This window comes from Anoplopoma fimbria, chromosome 2 (genome assembly GCF_027596085.1).
Source record: "Anoplopoma fimbria isolate UVic2021 breed Golden Eagle Sablefish chromosome 2, Afim_UVic_2022, whole genome shotgun sequence".
NCBI lineage: Eukaryota > Metazoa > Chordata > Actinopteri > Perciformes > Anoplopomatidae > Anoplopoma > Anoplopoma fimbria.
Genome location: NC_072450.1, coordinates 22267469 through 22288843, shown reverse-complemented (window position 1 = coordinate 22288843; position 21375 = coordinate 22267469). Strand labels below are relative to the sequence as shown.

The window sequence follows — 21375 nt, the reverse complement described above, 5'->3', positions numbered from 1 at the left end:
CTACTGTTCTGTGTTACGAAAGAGTTTATTTGGTTGTTTTGCCTTTTGAACATCAAAACATTCCAAACAAATAATAATTTCCTGTGTCTGCTCTAAACTGTTATCTCGGGTCAACACGGGACGTTTGGAAGCGTCTGCTGCAGTTCTCACTGACATCTGGCTGGCCATTCATCCTGGCTCCGCTGTCCGGTTTGTTTTGACTCCAAACATGCGACAGGCGGGATGAGCAGAGAAACAAAAATGAAAACAAACACACAAACAAGCTGTGGCGCTGTGTGATGATGCCAGCCAGCATCAGTCCTTTTTCAGTTTAGCTGATGTACAAAGTTATGCTGTGTTTTGAAGCTCTTTACTGCTGTTAAAATTTGTCTGGAAACAGCTGGAGGGAGAACCAGCCTGAGTTGATCAAATAGTCCAACCCCAGTGAGATGATATGCTTGAGGGGAGTTGTAATCTTAAATCACAAAGGCCTTGTTTGATTGCTGCACTTTCTGAATGAATGTTCAGTCAGCCAGCAGCGTTGACTTCCTGTGAATGAAAACTGAGTGAGTGGAGGACCACGAATGTCTTTCCAAGATACAATCCTGCTTACTAATCACATCAGCAAAGTGCTGTGCTGCAGGAAGTATTCAGATCCATTATTTAAGTAATGGACTTGATACTGCACTTTAAAATACTTTTTTTAAAACGTTGCTTAAGTAGAAGTCCAGAAGTAGCATGCCCAAAATGTATATAAAGTATCAAAAGTCAAAGGACTCAATGCAGAATGAATGCCCCCTGTTAGTTATTATACTATAATGAATTATTATTAATGTATTTATGTAGTGTTTTTACTGTTGTCTTTGGTTGAAGTGGAGTCTTTTAAAAAAATGTATTTAGATGTAAATCTTATTTTGTCAAATTAGTCAAAAGTCGTTGTTAATAAAAACGTTGTAAATCTTTTTTTTTTTTAAGCAAAAATAAAAGCTAGCTTTATTGGTTATCATGATTGAAAATTGTATAACTCTAGGTCTTGGACTGTTGGTCGGACAAAGACAAGATATTTGAAGACATGACCCTGAGTTTTTTTTCACTATTTACTGTAATTTTATATACAAACAATTAATCAAGAAAATATTCTGCAGATAAATCGATAATTAAAACATTTGCAAGTTGCAACAGCAGTTGCAAGTAACTTACAGCTGTCAAATAAATGAGAGTAGAAGTACAAGTGCCATCAAATGGAAATACCTAAGGAAAGTACTAGTAACTGACATTTGTACTCAAGTACAGTACCTGAGTAAATGTACTTTTTTACATACATGACTTTGAAGAACATTAATGTTGTTGTCACTTCCAAGCCTGGACTGGTTCATGTTGTTAGGTGACGACAGAAGAGTTTACGCTGCCTTGTTACCTAGCAGCAGTCATACTCGCTGTCAGTCTGACCCGCAACACTGTCTTCACCAAAGTCTTGTTCTTTGGCATGATACTGCGGCTGGCGGATGACTCATAGCTAGAGAGTCTGCCAGATATCTGTAGAAGAGAGAGAGAGAGAGAGAGTCAGGAATTATTATTGTTGTGTTCCACCAGGTGAGGACTCTCCTCAGTTTCCTGGAGAAAACACACAAGATTCGGAAACTGAACGTCGCTACTGGGCCCGAGTCCGCTCTGTCTGGCGAGCACAGGAAACAGGAAACATCCCCCGATTCACTTCCTGATTAGCTTGAATAGACTACAAAAGAATTGTGTTTTTTCCTGCATGGCAACAGGCTAATGCAAAGCAGATGTAGGGAGAAGAGGTGTCGCCTCACATACAGGAGCGGAGCTGTGACTCATCCGTCAGCGACTGTGTCACTGTCAGCGCTCAGAGTGGGGGGGGGTGGGGGGATCTCAGGGGCACAGCTGGAGTCGGGACTTTTGTACTCATTAGCAACAACATATGTGCTTTTGACTACTCTGTCACTGCTAGAAACAGTTTGTACAGAGTAGTAGAAGTACAGATTCAGATGCTTGGAAGTTACTATCCAGTACATTATTGGATGGGCCCTGAACGTGCAGCTCTCCTCGTGAGCTACTATTACATTATATGTACAGACAGAAAAACTATTCTTTTCTGTTAATAGTTTTTCTGTCTGTACATATAATATTTCAGTTATTGTGGATTTTTTACTGTTTTTTATTGCTTATTTATAATACTAATTTCATTTTATTTTTATTTGTCTTTCTTTACTATGTCTCTTGTGTGCACTTTACCCTATGCTGCTGTAATCCTGCAAATTTCCCCGCTGCAGGACTAATAAAGGATTATCTTATCTTATCTTATCTTATCTTATCTTATCTTATCTTATCTCCTCCTGCACTGCCGAGGCCTTTGACACTGTTGGAATAGCAGAAGTGTAATTTTGGGTGAAGAGAGAAATAATCTGCGTTGGAAGAAACACTAGAATACAAACACATTGTGTAGAGGAGGCAAAGTGTTGGAGGTCGAGGAAAACAGGAGTGGGCGGATAAATTCAGGCAGCTCAGGCTGGATGTCTCGGGCCGGTAGAGCCTTGGAGGGAAAAGATTGCAGTGACAGAGCCCCCCCCTCCATTCCTTGACAGCTGGCCAACAGAGGTTCCCAAACACCCTCCTGTCCAGACTGAATATGAGACATGGAGTGACGGGGAGAGGGATGGGGGAGAATGTTTTGTTTTGTGTTGAGGACTCCCGCTCTTATGTAGTTGAAGGGTTATGTTATTTATTTATTAAGAAAGATCACCAGCATCACATTAGGCTATGATTGAATTCTAAGAAGTGGTGTGTGTGTGTGTGTGTGTGTGTGTGTGTGTGTGTGTGTGTGTGTGTGTGTGTGTGTGTGTGTGTGTGTGTGTGTGTGTGTGTGTGTGTGTGTGTGTGTGTGTGTGTGTGTGTGTGTGTGTGAGGTCGAGGTATGTGTACATACAGGCGTGTATATATATGTACATGGCAGGTTCTCCATTTTGTCCTAGAAGTTCAGCTCTCTGGGGAGTCGTTTGCTGTAAACATGTGTGTTGACTGACCCGGGCGGCTTTAGGCTGGTAGAATAATCCGGGCTGGTTACAGCGACTCTCACTACACGCTGCAATGTGCCCTCCACGGGAACACAGTACCAGGAATAGTGGGGAAGTAACGCCGTAGGGCCAGCATGCAGGGTCAGCAGGGGTAAATAAAGGGCTGCACCCAGAGCGCTGATCCTTCAGGATGTCCTTCACATGCCCCGTGGGAGACGTCGACTGGATCCTCTACCTGCTGGAGAAAAAAACCACTCACCATGCTCAGGAGAGAGAGAAACCCAGAGTGCCAAGAGGGGTCAGAAGCATGTTGCCATATTGTTTCCGTTTTGTGAAAAAAAGGCTGAAAAGGTTCAACAGAAAGTGGTGAAAAAAAAATGTCTGTAGCAAACGCTGATCAAATCGGGTTTCGCAACAGTGTTGCTCTCCTCTGGCAACACAAGCATTGTCAGCTTGCCACACACGGGGACCTACTCTCTCTTTCCTGTGGTTGCAAAATATATCATATCACCCTGTCATCGTGTGTGTGAAAGCATCTGTTTGTGACTGAATGTAGGGGAGAGTTGTTCTCATTTCACATCTTTTTAATTTTTAGTCTAAGTTTTTTTTAAGTTTTTACAAGAAAAAACAGAGTATACCAGGACGTACACAGGCCATGTAAAGCTGTGAAACCAGCTCCTTGTACTTCTAACTCCACCATGACCCCACACTGGTCTGAAAGATCTCACTCACATCCTGAGGGAGCGTACCAGGTTTCAGACCCTGATTTCTAACATGTGAGCAGACTTTAAAGCTGGTTTTCCACACACAGTGTAACTTCTCTTCTCCCTTACTTTACTGTTTGTTTTTCTTCTCAAGTTTTCCATTGAGGCTAACGAATCTGTTTGAACATTAGCTCCAGGACGCACTAGATTGAGAGCGAGTTTGATCAGTAACTGAAAGGTGGTGTGAAGCCTTTAACTGCACTCTTTAACTTTAAACTCCCTTTTTCCCCCTCCACGCTGTTCCTCATGCTGCTCAACAATTTCAGCACAGCTGGTAAACTGTTTGCGACATGCAGCATTGCATGTTAAGAGTGTATGTTGGTACAGTTAGCAGTAGATGCTGCTGCTGCTGTGGCAAGCTTATCAACCTAACCAGCTGTTTAATAAGAGCATTAGAAGTATTGACTATTCACGTTACATATACAGATTTGTTAAATCTGTCCAAACCCAGACGGGGTCTCTTTTATCTGACCTTTAAGCTACTTATAGTGATACTCCTCCCAAACTCTGTCTTTTGTATCAAACATTCAAGCCATGAAGCTGTAAAAAGTTACATTTCCATGTTTTCCGCCTCTGTAAGCTGCTGTGATTGTGAGGAAAACATTTTGACGGTGAAAAGGTGGATCGAGCTACAGCGAAAGTTTTCTGCAGCTGTGAAAAACGTTCTCAGTAGGAACTGACATGCCAGCTAACCACAGAGGACTGAACCTTGTAAAGCCCTCTTGCGGGTGACGGTTTGAATATTGAAAAGGTGCAGGTGGGGAGAAACCAGAGTTTTAGAGGTTAACGGGTTTGCATTGATTGTGGGTTTCAAGATGAGCAAGAGAGGGTTCAAAGTATGTGGCTGCCTGTCGGTGATGGCATTGCTCAATTTCATTTCAGTGGTGTGAGGTTAACTTGAGGAGTCGGGCCTTATGACGAGTGCTCACCTTGGATTATCTTATTTAATACATTTGCTACCATTTACATTTTTTTCCCAAAATAATCCTTCTGGTGTTGTTTATGAGCTACTTTAAAGGGATATTCCAACTATTTTATACTTGGTTTATAGAAAGTTTACTTGTAGTGGGGCGTTCATTTAGACATTATTGATTGCATTGGCTCAATTAGTCATTTTGACAGGACAAAGAGTCATGTTAAAGTGTTTGTGACTCTCATAAACGTTTATTTACTTTTTTACAGCATGTCCTTAAGAAAAGCTACTGGGCCTCACACAATCTGCAATGTTGACTGTGACCACTACGCCTTAAAAAAACACACACTATCTAATTGCATCATGGGAAGTGTAGGATTCAGGGTTTTGGAGTTTGGCCCACAGTAGAGACTAAAATCAGGATGTTTTTTTAAACCATTCCTGTTTTAATCTGTCTCTCACAAGGCACCAACTTTATGAAAATGCATTACTAAATCACATTCTAAGACTGGACTCGGGGATCTGAACACGGTTAATGAGTGTTGTTGTCTGCATTTCTTGACATTTTATAGAGTAAATGAGTAAGAAATGAACTCATATTGAAACTAAATGCAAGTTGCAGCCCTAGTTTCAATAATACAGGAATATTTTACTATGGGATCAAAGCTACTGCTGTAGATATCCACAGAGTAGAGGGCTGTGTGTGTGTAATATTTTTTATCTTTAGTCATTTTCAGAATGACACTTATTTGTTTCAGTTCTTGTTTTGAGTCTCTAATTAGGATCATCAAAGGAACTGAGTATTAACTGTGGGATAATAAATTGTCCTTTTACGAGTTTCAGTCCTTCTTTTCATTCTCACGGTGTCTCCTTCTCTTACTTACACACACACACACACACACACACACACACACACACACACACACACACACACACACACACACACACACACACTCTCTCAGGGGTAACTGGGTTGTTCACTGCCTTTAAACTACATCTTGGATCCAGTTGGAATTCCTTTCCCCTCATCTCATTTCCTGTTGTAGCTTTCTCAAAAGCTAACCACTCTACAGTTTTCAATCTGACTGACTTCTCTCTCTCTCTCTCTCTCTCTCTCTCTCTCTCTCTCTCTCTCTCTCTCTCTCTCTCTCTCTCTCTCTCTCTCTCTCTCTCGCCCTTGATTGAGTACACTGCTTGTATTTTCCCCACTAACAACCCCCCACCCTTCTTTCCTTTGCTGAAAGCCTGTGTTTCCCAGGCCTTCTAGTCGAGCGCACAGCCACTGAAAGCGTTAACGTCTGTGTATCCTCGAATGTGTTCCTGTCAGAGAAGATTAGAATAACGTCTTGAGCGGCGCTTCTGTAACTGTACACACGAGGGAAGGCCGACTGAGACTAGCCAACAGAGGAAGAGGAACAAGGCTACATATCCAACTTGTCCATTACGTTGCTTCAATCACTTGTGCTTCCTCATTTCTTCCGTCTTTGCCTCCTTTTCTTCACTTTCCTCTGCAGGGATGAGGAGGGGAGTCAACCTTTTTTGAAGTGTCAAAGATCTCCGGTTCGCTCTCGCCCTCTTTGGGGTGTTCCTGTCATCATTATTTCTCTGCTGCTCTGCTCAGCGCCCTCCGTATTAAGCGTACACACCATCGCAGCGCTCACACACACACACACACACACACACACACACACACACACACACACACACACACACACACACACACACACACACACACACACGTGCCTATAAGTGTGTGATACTAGGGCAAGATATTCTCCAAGGGGAGCTGCAGTCATGCTTGATGAAAAGAGAAAGCTGCTGCTGCTGTTGTTGTTGTTGTTGTTGTTGTTTTAATTTACTGCTTATTTTAAATCTTGAGGAGAGAAAAGGCACCGCCTCAGGAGAAAGTAAATGAGAGAGAGAGATAAAAAAAAAAAAGGAAGCAACCAGAAATAGTGGAAAGTGAAATCAGGTTTGAGCTAATTTTGAAAAGGAAAACGAAAAGGACATAGATAACAACATCCCGACATAGATTTAAAAAAAAGCCCCCAAAAAAGTGGATTCAGACAAAAAGGGAAAAAAAGAAATCGGCAGCACATGAACCAGGATGAAAAGAAAGTAAGAGAGAAATATAGACGTACTGAGATGGAGGATTACACCCTCTGGTTTCCTAATAACTTCTTTAATCTAACGATTTAAACTGCAGGTTACTGGAGAGGCTAATCCTTTCCTTTTTTAATTCACTCTCCATCAGACAAAAACATACACACATGCAATATCACTGTTATAATAAACTTCCCTCAAACTGACAAACTCTGCAGCTTATCGAATCATCCAGAAAGACAACTGCCCACTTCCTTCTCCCCTAAACAGCAAGCAGCAAGATGTCACTCTGAACCTGTAACTGTCGTTATTACTGGGCCTAGGAGACTTTGCTGGTGGCTTTGCATTTTATAGCCTGATAATTACAGATTGCAATGTAAGTCAAAAAGATGTTGACATTGCATAGTAATGCATTTGGAAGTGGTGAAAGGGATTACAGGGGTTAAAAATCCCATGTTTGCTCCGTGTTATTGACCCCTAACAATGAAAACAATGTGGAAAATCATGAAAGGTCAAGCCATTTCTGCCATTTTCATCTGTACAGTGGGTGTTTTCGACACATGCTTCATGTATATTATGATTTATTCTCTAAGTCTGTTTCCACCTTGTTGCATTTTGCTCTTATCAATGCGCACATTTTCCGAAGTTTACTGCGCTACAATTCCAGCTGTTTTTATGGACATATTGATTTGCTAAGGATCCCTTCAGGTAGTAATTAAAGTATTGTGACTAACATATGTATTGAGTGTGACATTTTAAGTTGGAAACATAAACTTCTAACAGCTCATGGTGAACACTGTTTATAAATAACAAATCTATCTTCTTTTTTGTCTGTTTTTTGTCACTGTGTCAGTCAGCTCATACGCTGATACCCATCTCTCTGTGATGAGATAATATCGTTCCAAAATATTGCCTCAGTTGGTCTATAATTCTAAAACGTTGCACTTGGCTCCACCTACGCAGAGAACTTTTAACCTGCATTACATAACATGATTTTTTTTAAACGACAAAAAAACTGAAGACAAATAGATGTTCACTGTGATGGATTACTCATCTCAAGCAAGTTTCAAGTCACTGCAAGTTGATTTTCATGCCGTATTAGAGTTGAATCCTCTGGCAAAAAAAAAAAAAAAAAAAAAAATGCAATCATCAATCTAAGAGGGTTCGCAGAAAGGTCAGCAGTAATGTAAAACAATACATTATTTGGAGTAAAAATGCGCTCATACATGTTTAACCAGTTGAACAGTGTTTGAACTGTGTATGTGATGTATATAGATGGGTTCTAATATATAAACTTTCTCCTGTAGCTCATTTTGGTACAGAGATTTGTTTTTACGTTGCAAGTTGAGTCATTAAACTCACACGCACATACAAAGAGCTGAGGAAGCTGTGGTAATCCCATGACGTTTTGGTTACTAGGATGACTTGGATGGTGCAATCCAATCAAGGGACCTCACAGGTCATGAATGAGAGCTGGCGCAAAAGAGAGATTGGAGGGAATTTAGGAGCAGCAGAGGTGAAAGAAGAGGATTACAGGAGGGAGATAAAATAAATGTGGGAGAATAAATGAGAGAGAATCGAAGACAGCCGGGAGAAGTAATAACAGAGGGAAGTTAAGGGATAAAGACAGCGATAAGAGCAACTTGCGTCATCGCTCTGCTCTAACACATAAACACAGACAGAGGTGGATTCTGTAACAACAAATCAAAGCAGTGGAGCGCGTGTCTTGTTTTTCCAGCTCAGGTGTCTTTTTATATGTGAATGAATGTTGCTGTTGTGAATTGTTGTGTAATGGTCCACATACTGTATGAATCAGCCACCAGAGAAGGAGTCACAGAACACTCTGTCGGGCTACAAACCCACCAGATAGACAATTAATCACCTCTGTTTGTCTCAGCGTGGTTTTACATTAATCCTCTTTGTAGAATTATGGATCAGAGGTAGAGATGTACCAGATAGGCTCTTTTTCATAACTGGCCATTTATCACTCTTATTGTATACTGAAATTATGTATTTGACAAAGACTTTCTTGTAGCAACAGCCCAATGTGTAGAAGAGCTAAAAAGATCCACCTGGCATTTTTTCCTTATTTTTCCCTACCCTTTCTCTTACTTTCCAAACCCGACATTCACACCCATTTCACTTTACATGGCAATGTAAATTTACAAAAAAAGAGTTTCACAAATAAATAGTTTCATTTTTATCAGTAGCTACGTAATTTCCTAAAACAGCTGGGCACTGTAGTTTTTAACAATTATTACTCAAACGTGACTAAATAGTGCATTGGTTGGGGACTACTTTTAGGTGTGGATTTATACACATTTAGTGCACTAGTGAGTATTTTTGTGTGTGTGTGGGATTGACTGAAAATAAACTACAGTGTCCATGTTCATAACCAGGGAACATGTCACCCAGTGATAAGGTGTTGCTCATATATGTGTTTTTAATAGTTTTTGGACAGTGGAGCTCTATTGCACAGGGGAATAAGCTGGATCATGCGACAGAGAAAACAATTGGTTTCATCAACAATTTCGTGGTTTACAATAAGACAAATGTAGAATATCACAAGGTGTGGCCTTTAAATAGTCACACTTCAGTGAAGGACTTTTGCTTAACTGATTGGTCTCATGCCCCAAGAACAAACCTACCAGTGTGTAAATAAATCACAGGTTTTATGCAAACAGTGTAATTGCATGTTAGTGAGTGCTTCATGACTAATGTGAAAACTCACCCTTTTTTTCCCTCCTTATTTTCAGTGTTGCAACACTAACTTTTCCTTCTCAAGTGTTCAACTGGTTCTGCGTTAGGATTCAGCTCTTGTGAAATCACAAACATGAGGTGAATGACGGCAGTGAAGTTCCCATTCACAGAATTCATTTTAGGTGGTAGAATTAAAAGCTCAGGATTTCTTTTGTATATTTAACTTTTTTCCTAGTGCAATTGCCAACAGCAATAAAAAGGATGATTGGCCGTTTTGAAGGTTCATTTTTTTCAAGGTTCCAAAACAAAGGACCAAGAAAAACCAGTGGAAGATTTTTACTGCATTGCTTAAAGTATTTCTGTTCTCAAAGATAAATACAAGTGGTCACAAGATGACAATATTGTTATACATTTTCTTTTGTTATAATGTTTTTGTTCTTGTGAAAGTCAAGACAGTGGAAACTCCTTATTAAATTAAATGAGTTGAGAGGGAAAAATCACAAGCAGACATTGCTTGATTTTATGGCGTCACAAGTCAAAAATGTTTGGAGCCACTTTTGTCAATGTTCAAATTTAATTGAGAAAGTGTCAGTTTGCAAACACCGTAACCCCGGCAGCAGACTCATGCTGCCATCGTGAAGAAGTTACTCCTCTTAAGGCCAGAAATAACTGTGAGAGATGTCGGCTGGATGGCAGCATCAGATTCTCATGCAGATAATGGAGCTTCAATGGTGCAAACAATGACAACGTTGCACTAACACACGTGTAACTTTAGACTGCAGAGGCCTGTCAGTCCTCAGGGTGAAGAGAAACCGAATAAGTGAACAGAGTACTGACTAACATGAATCCATGGCTTTATAAAGGAGAATGTATTGCTCCTGAGGGACTGAGTAGAGCAGCACCTGTGTGTGTGTGTGTGTGTGTGTGTGTGTGTGTGTGTGTGTGTGTGTGTGTGTGTGTGTGTGTGTGTGTGTGTGTGTGTGTGTGTGTGTGTGTGTGTGTGTGTGTGTGTGTGTGTGTGTGTGTGTCGGTGGGTGGTTGGACCACAATCTTGTCATAGGGAGTGCTATCTGTCACACATGTTTGATGAACAGATTGGGCTTCTGCGGGATTCAGAAAAATGTCCCACGCAGATTCTTTCATTCACAGATCTGAAAACACACATACACACACACACACCGACACTCAACACATGTTTTTTGTGTGTCTGTTTCAGAGAGCATGTCTTAATATTTTTGCGTCCAGTGTAAAGAAGAATCGACCTGGCAGAGCTAAGCTCATTATATGTGTGGCGCTCAGATTATACTAAGCTAAAACAGGTGTGAACTTACATAATACCATTTATTTTTAAACTTTGCATGCTTTCAGTGTTCATAAATAAGTGATCACATACAGCAGTGTGCCTGAATAAACACATTGTTACTGCTTACGACAGCGTTTCTTAATAATAACGGCCCACTCTCCCCTCTCCCTTTTTCTTTGTGCAGGCGAAGCAAAAAACATCCCTCCGTACCCGGGGCCAAACAGGATGAGGGACTGCTACTGCACCGTCAACCTGGACCAAGAGGAGGTCTTCAGGACCAAGATCATAGAGAAGTCACTGTGGTGCGTTCAGGGGCCCTCCATGCTTTTTGTTTGTCATCCTCTCAGTCTGTATATAATAAAAAGGTGCAATCGTGAAAGTCAAATTATAATCGCTTCCCCCATAGGTCAAACCTTAAGGTTGAGGCGGTATGAAAATTAAAACACATTTTATTCACATACAGTAACTCCCTGCCTTTATGAATTGGATGATTAAACATTTCCTTCACCAGGTTAGAGCTGAAGTTTTAGTTAAAAGTTAGTAAAAAATGTGTTGACAGGAGTGATGCTATTGAACTTCAATAGTATTTAATGAAGATGAAACAGTTTTTTCTTTACCAGCTTGATCTATCTCGTTAAATCATTTTGTATGTATATAAATTCCTTACATTCTTTGGCCACAGAATAACTCTGTATCAAGGTGTTATTATAAACAAAGCAGACTTCTGTTTAGATAGTGGAAGTCTGTCATATATCAAACCATACTTAAAAGAAAATGCTAGGATGACGAAGTGCTGAATCGCAATTAAAAAAAATTTAATTTACGAAAAAATATATATCCCCTTTTTCCCTCACAGATTTGAGAAAAATTGAATTACATTCATTTTAGGTTCCTGTATTTGTAGAGCTCTTTATAAATGCGACTCTGCCTGCCTGCCTATCCATCCACCAGCCCTCTGTGTGTCTTAATGTCTGAGGAGTTACAGATGAAGTCCGTAATTGTTAGCAGCAACCCTGAGGGCTCGGCTCACGAGATTCTCATTGCAGTAATTCATCTATGACCGTTGTTTAGGTAAAGCAGAGCATGGCAGTTGCCGTAACTTCTAGCCGATGGGCACAAACGGGCCTATTGTTGTAGGCAAGCGAGCTGTAGAGTCCACATGACTCATAGCAAGATGTAAACGCATGTGATGGGTTTTTTTTTATGTCTGGCCAAGCGACTAAATCAATCATCTTTTGGGCAAGAATAATGAAAGGATTTTGTCTGTGATGTTTATAGGTCCAAGTGTATACTTGCAGCCCAACTGACACACATAGTCAGACAGCAACAGTGAAAAATATTATGGTAGGAACGGTTTATAGATTAACCATTCAATCAGTTAGTTAGTAAATGGAAAAAGAATGAGTGGTAGCACGAGAATTAGAGGTTGATCACACAACGTATTAACATGTGATACTCACACTTTAAAGCTGCTTTGAGGAATTTTCATTTTGTGTGGATTTTTGCCGTCCATGTAGACAAAAAGATTTTACGAACACCAGAGTCCGTTAAGAAAACCTTTTGTTTTACCGCAGCAGGGTCTGACAGTCTGCCCTGTTCAGTCCTGGTTCTGGTTCTCCATAGCCTCCCTTCGCTCCAGCAGGCCCAGCGGAGCCGGATCTGGGTCGGTCCGCAGCGGGCTGGTCGCTGCTGGAGGCCCCGCTGGAGTCTGAGCTGAAGGAGTTTCTGGTGAACTTGCATGATGTCGTCTGATTTTGCCAGAATTGGACCCGCTGGCACCAATGAAAAGCGTTAGGAATTACTATACAGAAATAGACAATCTTCTCACTGATGGTCTTGTTTACTTATAGGTCATATAGAGGCATCAGTATTACATTGAGACTGTTAAATAACCAGAAACCTTATCTAGCTGGACACGGCATCTTCTTATGTCATTTTTTTTTAAGTTTTAGACCAAAATAAATTATACAATCAGCCACTTAATTTCTTGATGAGATTTTGTTTCTTAGATTCAATTCCCACTTTTTTCCCTCACATTACGCTTTTTTTCTGAATATGTAAAATTGTATTTATGGTAAAACATGCTCAATCAGACAAGAGCAGTCTCTAATCACAGCTTGCTTTGTGTCTCCTTTCTCCTCCAGTCCATTCTATGGGGAGGACTTTTACTGTGAGATTCCACGTAGCTTCAGACATCTCTCCTTCTACATCTTTGACAGGGACGTCTTCAGGAGGGACTCCAGTATCGGTGAGTAAACAGCTGCTGAAGTCACTCTCCCTCTGTTTGTATTGTTATCTGAACTTTTCTGTTTAAAAAAAAAAAAATCAACGGATTAATTTATATTGAAAATATTTGTTGAAATTGAAAAACTGTTATTTCTAAAATATAGCAAAGCAACAAATGGGTTTTCCCAGCAACTAAACAATGTGTCTGCTATGTAATAACACTGTTAAAAATGAATGTTCATTTTTAACGTTATTAAACATTTATATCGATCAAATTTTAAACCAGTATTAATATTTCATATCTTAAAATATTAAATATTTAACCCTTAAATATCTTAAAATACTTAACTGTTTAATATTTTAATGAGCTGTAGTCACAGGTGTACAGATTATATCACTCCTGTCAGTATCACTCCAATCAAACCTGAGGATCAGTTCAACCATTGGAATAATTTCACCTAAGATGTTCAAATGAGTGATTCTTAGAGATGAGATACAGCCTTTGTCATCTTCAGACATAACCAGGCTATCTGCCCCTTGTTGCAGTCTTTATGCTAAGCTAAGAATACAAAGAATCGTCTTGCACAAAATAATTCCTTTAAGTTTCCTTATAGTTACACTTTCAGTAATAAAAAGATGTGGGCCTGTTTTTGTGAGGGAGGATGTTTTTGTCGGTGTCGTTGGGTGTGTCAGTGTGCATATTGGTGGGTTTGGGTGAGTGTGAGTGTGACTGACCACAAACTGATAAATTGTTCAGAGGAAGTGATTTGTATCATCAACAGCTCCTGTGTGTGTGTTTGTGGGCGTTGTAAACAGAGATGTTACGTGTTATTTTCATGGTAGAAACGATAGGGTCATATCCATGCCACTGACAGTACGCTTTGAGTATTTTCTGCACCAGGTGCCTACACGCATTAAAAAGAGATGTGGCATGTGGATTGACAGCAGGTGTGGGGGTGTTCATCCAGTGTTTGTTGAAGCTTGCATCTGAGCACGTAGGGCTTTTCAGGAAAGTCAGTTTTGAACTCATTTGTCTTTGTTTTTTGATCTGTGTGTGTGTGTGTGTGTGTGTGTGTGTGTGTGTGTGTGTGTGTGTGTGTGTGTGTGTGTGTGTGTGTGTGTGTGTGTGTGTGTGTGTGTGTGTGTGTAGTGAAGGTTGCAGTGAAGAAAGAGGACCTGCAGAAATATCACGGCAAAGACACCTGGTTCCAGCTACAACCTGTCAGCGCTGACTCAGAAGTGCAGGTCAGTACAGAGAGATAAAACACACACACACACACATTTTAAAAACAAAGCACTCTTCTCGGTTCTTTTCTTCCTCACCTCTCACAGATCCTCCAGTTGTTTTGTTTCTCAGCCTTACCGCAGAAACCACATTACACTTAGTTTCAGGGCTGGATACGTTTGGGTTTCGACCATAATGTGCTGGTGTTGGTTGCTTGCTCAGATTAGTTTCATTCTTTGATCTTGGAAGCTTTTTGTAAAACTTCCTTAGTTAAGACAACATTTACCATAAGACTTTCACAAATTCTCAATAGTTACCTCAAAGGCGGAGTTAGTGGCGGAAAGAGCCAGGCCTTTATCTGGGTGAGGCCTATATAACAAAAAGGTTTTGTTTTCTAATTTCCGCTGTTCTCACGTCAATGCAGTAATTATACTAGAGATGAGTAAAAAATGACTCTGTTGTTGTACTGATGGAATAAGTACTGTAGAAATGTATATTAAACCACTCTTGCTTTTTCAATACACTCGTGGGTTTTGCTAATACAACCTTCAGTAGACTGGTATGAGTGATAATTAATCTTTGCAAGTTATGGATTGAGATTTTTTTTAAAGATGGCAACATCACTAACCTGGTTTGAGCTGGTTTGCCTACTGTATGACTTTGCTAAACTTACTCTAGCGCTCCAATACATTTTTAAATGTTATCACAGTAGGTGCTGTTCAGAAAAAGTTACATAAACATGCTTTAAAATTGGAGAGAAATTTGTTTTGAAAAGAAAATGCTTATGAAGAAAAACCTGTTTATATTCCTTAACTATTCGACATCCAGCCTTAGACGCCTGCTTACCATATGTGCAATGATGTGTGACAGTCTTTCTGCATGTTAATGTTTGAAGCGGAGCAGAACCCAAACAAACAAAGCATGTGTGCACCTGAAACACCTGAGCCTGCAGGGTCAAAGTCACCTGGCTCTGTCTGTGTGTTCTCCAGATCCCATTGGCTCAGTTTGTGATCAGCCGGTAGAAGAGTGAAAGAGTTTGATTAAAATCACTATATATTCCACATTCTCACTTTTTTAATGGCAGCTGGTTGTGATAAAAAACAGTCAAGTGTGTGTTTGGGTTGCATATTTCTGTCACTGAATGTTATAGAAATATGTTCATTGTTCTTGTATGATGGATGGAAAAACTCATCCAGGCAAATCACCACTTTATTTTGGGGAATTGTTGACTCAAAGGTTAACTTTTAATTGGCAATGTTTTGCGTTTTATTCTACTTTGTTACCAGTGACATCTCTGTCTATGTTAATCAAATGAAGAAAAGACTGTGTTGATGAAAAACAGACACATTTCCAGTCTGCTGCTGTTTGTGACAAGTCGAGGACAGTGTTGCACAATTGATGGAAACATTTAAAATTAAACTTAGTAGCTGTTTGTGATTGACAGATGTTTTATCTGCCATGCAGTTAGCACCACTCATTTGGGTATTCTCAGCAAGTTCTTTAAAAATGCCTTAAAAACAATGAATTCTAGCTTTGTCTTTCTTCTAGTAATCCAGTTGTGAGCTGATGCGTTTTTTCCGTCATTTGTCCTACATGCTCATTCGACACATGTGCAACATTTTCTACTATTCAGTATTTCAACAGTCTCACTCACCCACACGCATGGCTACACACACACGCATGTACGCACACACCCAGCACGCGGTACTACACACACAGTCAGAGACACAGCGAACAGTAACATCTGCAGACAGATGGGTGTGTGTCGCCCTGGAGCAGCGATCTGAAACAGAGACACATTCATCCGAGGAGCCGGGGAGAGGAAGGATGTGTGAGAGAATGAGAGAAAGCGAGGGAGATGGATCAAATGAAGTAGGAAGATAGTGTCTCTCTTCTCTTTTCAATAGAGAACACATTGTTTGGCCTGTGCGCACATGTGTAAGTGCGTGTGTTTGTCCCCTCTGCTCGAATCGGACAGAAAGAGCAACGCCTGTGAGTTTGCATACTGATGCTGCTAATTAACGGAGCTTTTCTAGACAGCTGCACCACTACACTGTCATTATGTCATTAATCCAATCACTTCAGAGAGGGAAAATAACTTCAGCATGACATTCAGGCTCGCAGCTATTTACATACAGTGTCTCTGTTGGTGGAGGAATGCCACTTCTTCACATTTGTGTATTTTTTGGTCTTGTATGGGGATTTCTCAAAGAATAATTATTAATTGATTCTTTACTTGGCTAATACTTACCGTCTATGAATCGGGCCTTTTCTAATCAATCAAAACCAGGAATCTCCAATAATGTGTTTTCAGATAACTTGAAGGATTACATGTTTGTATGAGTTAAGACTCATGGTTGAACCAGTTGGATTATTCATTGTGAGGATTGTCACCAAGTTTAAAACAAGCTTAAAAGCTTTTTTTTTTATTGGATGGAATTTCATGTCGTCAGCAGAAGTTTGTCTTGCATAACAAACCAGCTCTATCTCACATACATACAAACAAAACAATGAATGCATGGTTAAACCTGTCACTGGGCACCAGGCTGTGGTGTGGACACAACGTTGCACAGACACTGAAGTGCTCATGAGCGCACTGCAGAACCTTAAATTCAAATGTGTGTTTATAAAAAGTATCCATTGGTTTGTTTGTTTTCTGCAGGGAAAAGTGCACCTGGAGCTGCGTCTGAGTGAAGTCATCACAGACAGTGGAGTCATCAACCATAAACTAGCCACACGGTGAGACTGCACATACTGACACACACACACACACACACACACACACACACACACACACACACACACACACACACACACACACACACACACACACACACACACACACACACACAAACACACAGTCCTTATGTTTATTTTACATATTTTTTTAAACTATATGTAAACAGAAGAAAAGACACATTTCCTGAACACATTCTGAAGTCACAAAGATTGCTTTTCTACGGTTTACAGAAAAATACAAATTTTATGTCAAAGCTTTATGTCAGTGTTACTATCAGCTGATGTCTTTTATTTATAGCCACGCTGGCAGTGAGGCTCTAGGGACTGTCAGTTGGTCCACCACTTTGGTCCAAACTAAAATATCTCTGAAACTACTGGATGGATACCACAACATTTTGTATAGACATTCATGGTCCCTATAGGATGTATCCTGCAGACTTTGGTGATCCCCTGACTTTGCGTCTAGCGCCACCTTGAAGTCAAAATGCGACTTTATCTACATTCCCATCAGCCCCAGCTGTACTTTGTGTTTAGTACTAATAAGCAAATGTTAGAGTGCTAACACGCTAAACTGAGCTGGTAAACATTATAACCGCCAAAAATCTGCATGTTAGCATGGTCTTTCTGCGCATTATAGCAACCTGACGTTAGCATTTAGCTCGAAGCACCGCCGTGCTAAAGTACAGCCTCACAGATTTAAACCAACATTGAGGTTGGCCTGACGCTATGTAGAGCATGGTTACCTGGATGTGGACTGGCGTCAATGTAAAATGTAGATCAAGCTGTGTACACACATGCGGTCTGTGTCCACCTGGTTTTGATACATTCTGCTGCTGTTGTATGGGGCGGCTGTGGCGTAGTGGAGAGCAAGGTAGTTCTCCATTCAGAGGATCGGTGGTTCGATACCCGGCTTCGGCAGTCGATGTGTCCTTGGGCAAGACACTTAACCCCAAGTTGCTCCCGAAGGCTTGCCATCGGTGGACTGGATGTTGCATGAATGTTAGTTAGAGTCTGATGGTGGCACCTTGCATGGTAGCCTGTCATCAGTGTGTGAATGGGTGAATGATATGTAATATACTACTGATTGTAAGTCGCTTTGGATAAAAGCGTCTGCTAAATGACTGTAATGTAATGTAATGTTGTACATAATTCCCAAGAACAAACTTTGGAATTCACTCCCTTATTCACTCATTCACTTTTCTCAATATAATGGATACTCAATAGTGAGAAGCATAATGAGAGTTTGGACACTTACTTGCTGTTGAATCAGGAAGGAAGTCGTTTTAATGCCTTGGATTTTTTAGGGCAGCATTTAGTGGATACATTTACCGGTTGCAACATGCTTTACTCTCATGCATGGCTTGTTGCCCAGCAACAGCTTTTGACAGGCAGTGAGATGGTTGGAGGTTAGAGCTTTTTGTTTGAATGTGTGAATCACTACGTTGTGGTGTCATTGACTTATAAATCTGCTCTTATTACATTGTTTCAGTGTGCATGGTTACTATGTGTGTGTGTGTGTGTGTGTGTGTGTGTGTGTGTGTGTGTGTGTGTGTGTGTGTGTGTGTGTGTGTGTGTGTGTGTGTGTGTGTGTGTGTGTGTGTGTGTGTGTGTGTGTGTGTGTGTGTGTGTGTAAAACATAGTTATTGCACAAGCATGTGATGTATGAAACTTCAGTGTTTGCAGGGGATCAATGACATGCTTGTGGTTCTGGATGGATTATTTTATGTGTGAATGTTTGTGTGTGCTTGTTTGCTCTCTGGCTCTTCTTCTGTAACATGCAGCAGTAAAGTCCGATGACGAGCCAGCGTGGCTTCGTTCCCAGAGCACATTGTGGATAAGGAGCTTAGAGCACCAGGTCATCTAGTCAGATTTCTCTAGGAAGACACGTGTACCAGAGGGACGGAGAGAGAGCTGTGTCCATTCAGCTCTACAGATCAAACTGATTGAAAGAAATCGTCTTTAGACAAGGAGAAGTAATTCTATTTATCATAGCATGTTTTATTGCAGGTCAACTGAGTGTATATTTAAATGCATTTGGCCTCAAATAACATGTACATAAGAATACAATATATAAAATACATAGTGCAAAAGAAAAATTCAGCCCTTCTTTCAACAACTCCGATGATGAAGTACTACCTAATGGATAATGCAACAGTCATACTTGATCCTAGTACTGTACCTTTTCTTAATAGTAACAACATTTGTGCAGCAGACCCAGAGGAATTGTCTTTTTTTATCCATACATTCTTCTTGGCACCTAAATTACCCTCAATGCAACTCGGCCAACGACAGTGTGGTCTAACATTTGGGTGTGTTATTCAATGTAGCCTCAAACCGCTAGCATCAAGCATAGACGAGGAGCGGCCACAGATGACTCACTTTTTTCTAATGTCACACCTTCTGATTTTTCTCATTTTCAAACTTGTGGTCTTCAGCCCCAACTGACGCTGGATCAATTGACATCACTTGAGGCAATTCAAACCTTTTACTTGTGATTTTGAACTTTAAAGGTGTGGTTAACTGGTGGTTTATACCACGATGACATCTGAGAACAAGAAACATCTTACAACAAACACATTACTTTCTTATAGAAGATACGCAAGTTCCTGTTCTGTTTTAATTTAATATTTCACTTACTTTCAATAGATTCAAATTCACATCCGCTTTTTTTGTCTGTGGTTTTGGCACCATGATGTAATTAATTTCCCTCTTATTTGAGCCAATTCATTTTGGTTACGTGGGGGCAGTAAAGAAGCACATTAACCTAATATGAGTAATGTCGACTAAAACAAACAAGTCTGCTTCACCACCACCGTCTGGCATGTCAGAGCTCGCAGTGGTTAGAGAGGGAGAGGAGGGGGCTGGATAGTAGGCCAAGCAGGGGTTATATAAACAAGCTTATTGGACAGGAAGCGCTCTGGCATTAGTGATGCTTAACCCAGCCCTCTCCTTATTCCTTATTAGTAACCAGTGTGTGTGTGTGTGTGAATGTGTGTGAATGTGTGTGTGTCTGTGCATGTTTAGTCAGTTCAGTTGTGGGCAGTGCTGCGATCTGCTGTGTAATTCGTCAGGCGCTGTGAGTAGTGGTGCATCATCGTGACACACAGGAAGTGATTCGTTCCGCTGGGTGTCCTGTCCTGTTCGCTAATCCCCTTACAGCATGATGTCATTGGACACAGGACACAGGAATAGATGGAAGGATAGACAGACAGACAGACAGACAGACAGGCAGACAGACAGGCAGACAGACAGACAGACAGACAGACAGACAGACAGACAGACAGACAGACAGACAGACAGACAGACAGATGTTCTGGTGAAACAAAATGCACATATCTGTCTGCTCTATGTTTATAGTGTATAAAAACAGTGGGCAATTAGGTTACCTTGGAATGACAGGAATGCTATGTTGTACGCAATTAGAAAGTATTAAAATAATAATTGCATATGTGTGAATGCATGCAATGTGAATTGGAATAATACATTTTCTGCAGAACTGGAAAAGAAAAACGTTTTGCTGCTTTTCTCTTCCTTCGTTGCCACTTTTGTGAATTAAATCCTACCTGCGCTTTGTTTCCTATATCTCCCTTGTTCTCAATCTGTTTCCTCTGTTTTGGAGTCAGAAGTGTGAAGATATGCTCTCTTATGCTTTTTCATTTTATTTCTTTCAGCGGCCGCTCTCAAGTGATCTTTGTGCTCTGTTTGTAGTTGCTGGATCACACAGGATTTAAAATTGGCACAACTCTTTGCCAACAGCTCAAATGGAATTACTTCCCACCGTCTCTTTTCATCCGTCCCTCTCTCTGTTTCTGCAGTTCTTACAGACACACCTTACATTGACAGCAGGGACCATTTTCACATGCTGAGAAAACTCTCAGGGAGCTCTTAACTTGACCCAAAATTCACTAGCAAGGACACCCAGCGTAGGAGTGAACTGCAGTATGAATGGACCAGATGTTTTATGTCTGAGAAAATGGGGCGGTTGAGTTGATTGCTTGGTATGATGCTCTCTTTAGATGTAGTTTTTGGTTTAGTTTTTTGGTGCGATTAGTAACATGAATCATGGCTGTCTACTGTTTAGGTGTGCACGTTTCAGGGCCTTGGTATTGTGCATGCTGCCTAACTGGCTTTGCTTACTGGGATACCTAATGGACGAAAAATATCTCTGTCTTAAGCTGCTGGATGTTCAAATGTCTTTTCTGCTGTATCATGCTGGGCAGGTAGCACATCTTCTTGTTTACTGGAAATGGCTTCATATTGTTTTATACTGTATATGAGGGTTGATGAGGGCAGTGAGATTCTTGCTGCCTGTGTGGGCAGAGATGTAGGATTGGGTGTCAATTCTCGGTGGTCTTGGAAGGCAGGACTGGTGACCCTTTGACATTAGT

The 21375-nt window shown here is 40.7% G+C and overlaps 1 protein-coding gene across 1 annotated transcript in view; it reads left to right on the top strand.

The window, feature by feature from the left end:
- Nucleotides 1-21375, top strand: part of rasa3 (RAS p21 protein activator 3) — a 36057-nt gene that overhangs the window by 1913 nt on the left and 12769 nt on the right. Inside the window, exons 2-5 of the mRNA XM_054613212.1 lie at nt 10982-11099; nt 12942-13045; nt 14174-14268; nt 16911-16987. Of these exons, the coding sequence (XP_054469187.1) occupies nt 10982-11099; nt 12942-13045; nt 14174-14268; nt 16911-16987 (394 nt within the window). The remainder of the gene's footprint in view (nt 1-10981; nt 11100-12941; nt 13046-14173; nt 14269-16910; nt 16988-21375) is intronic.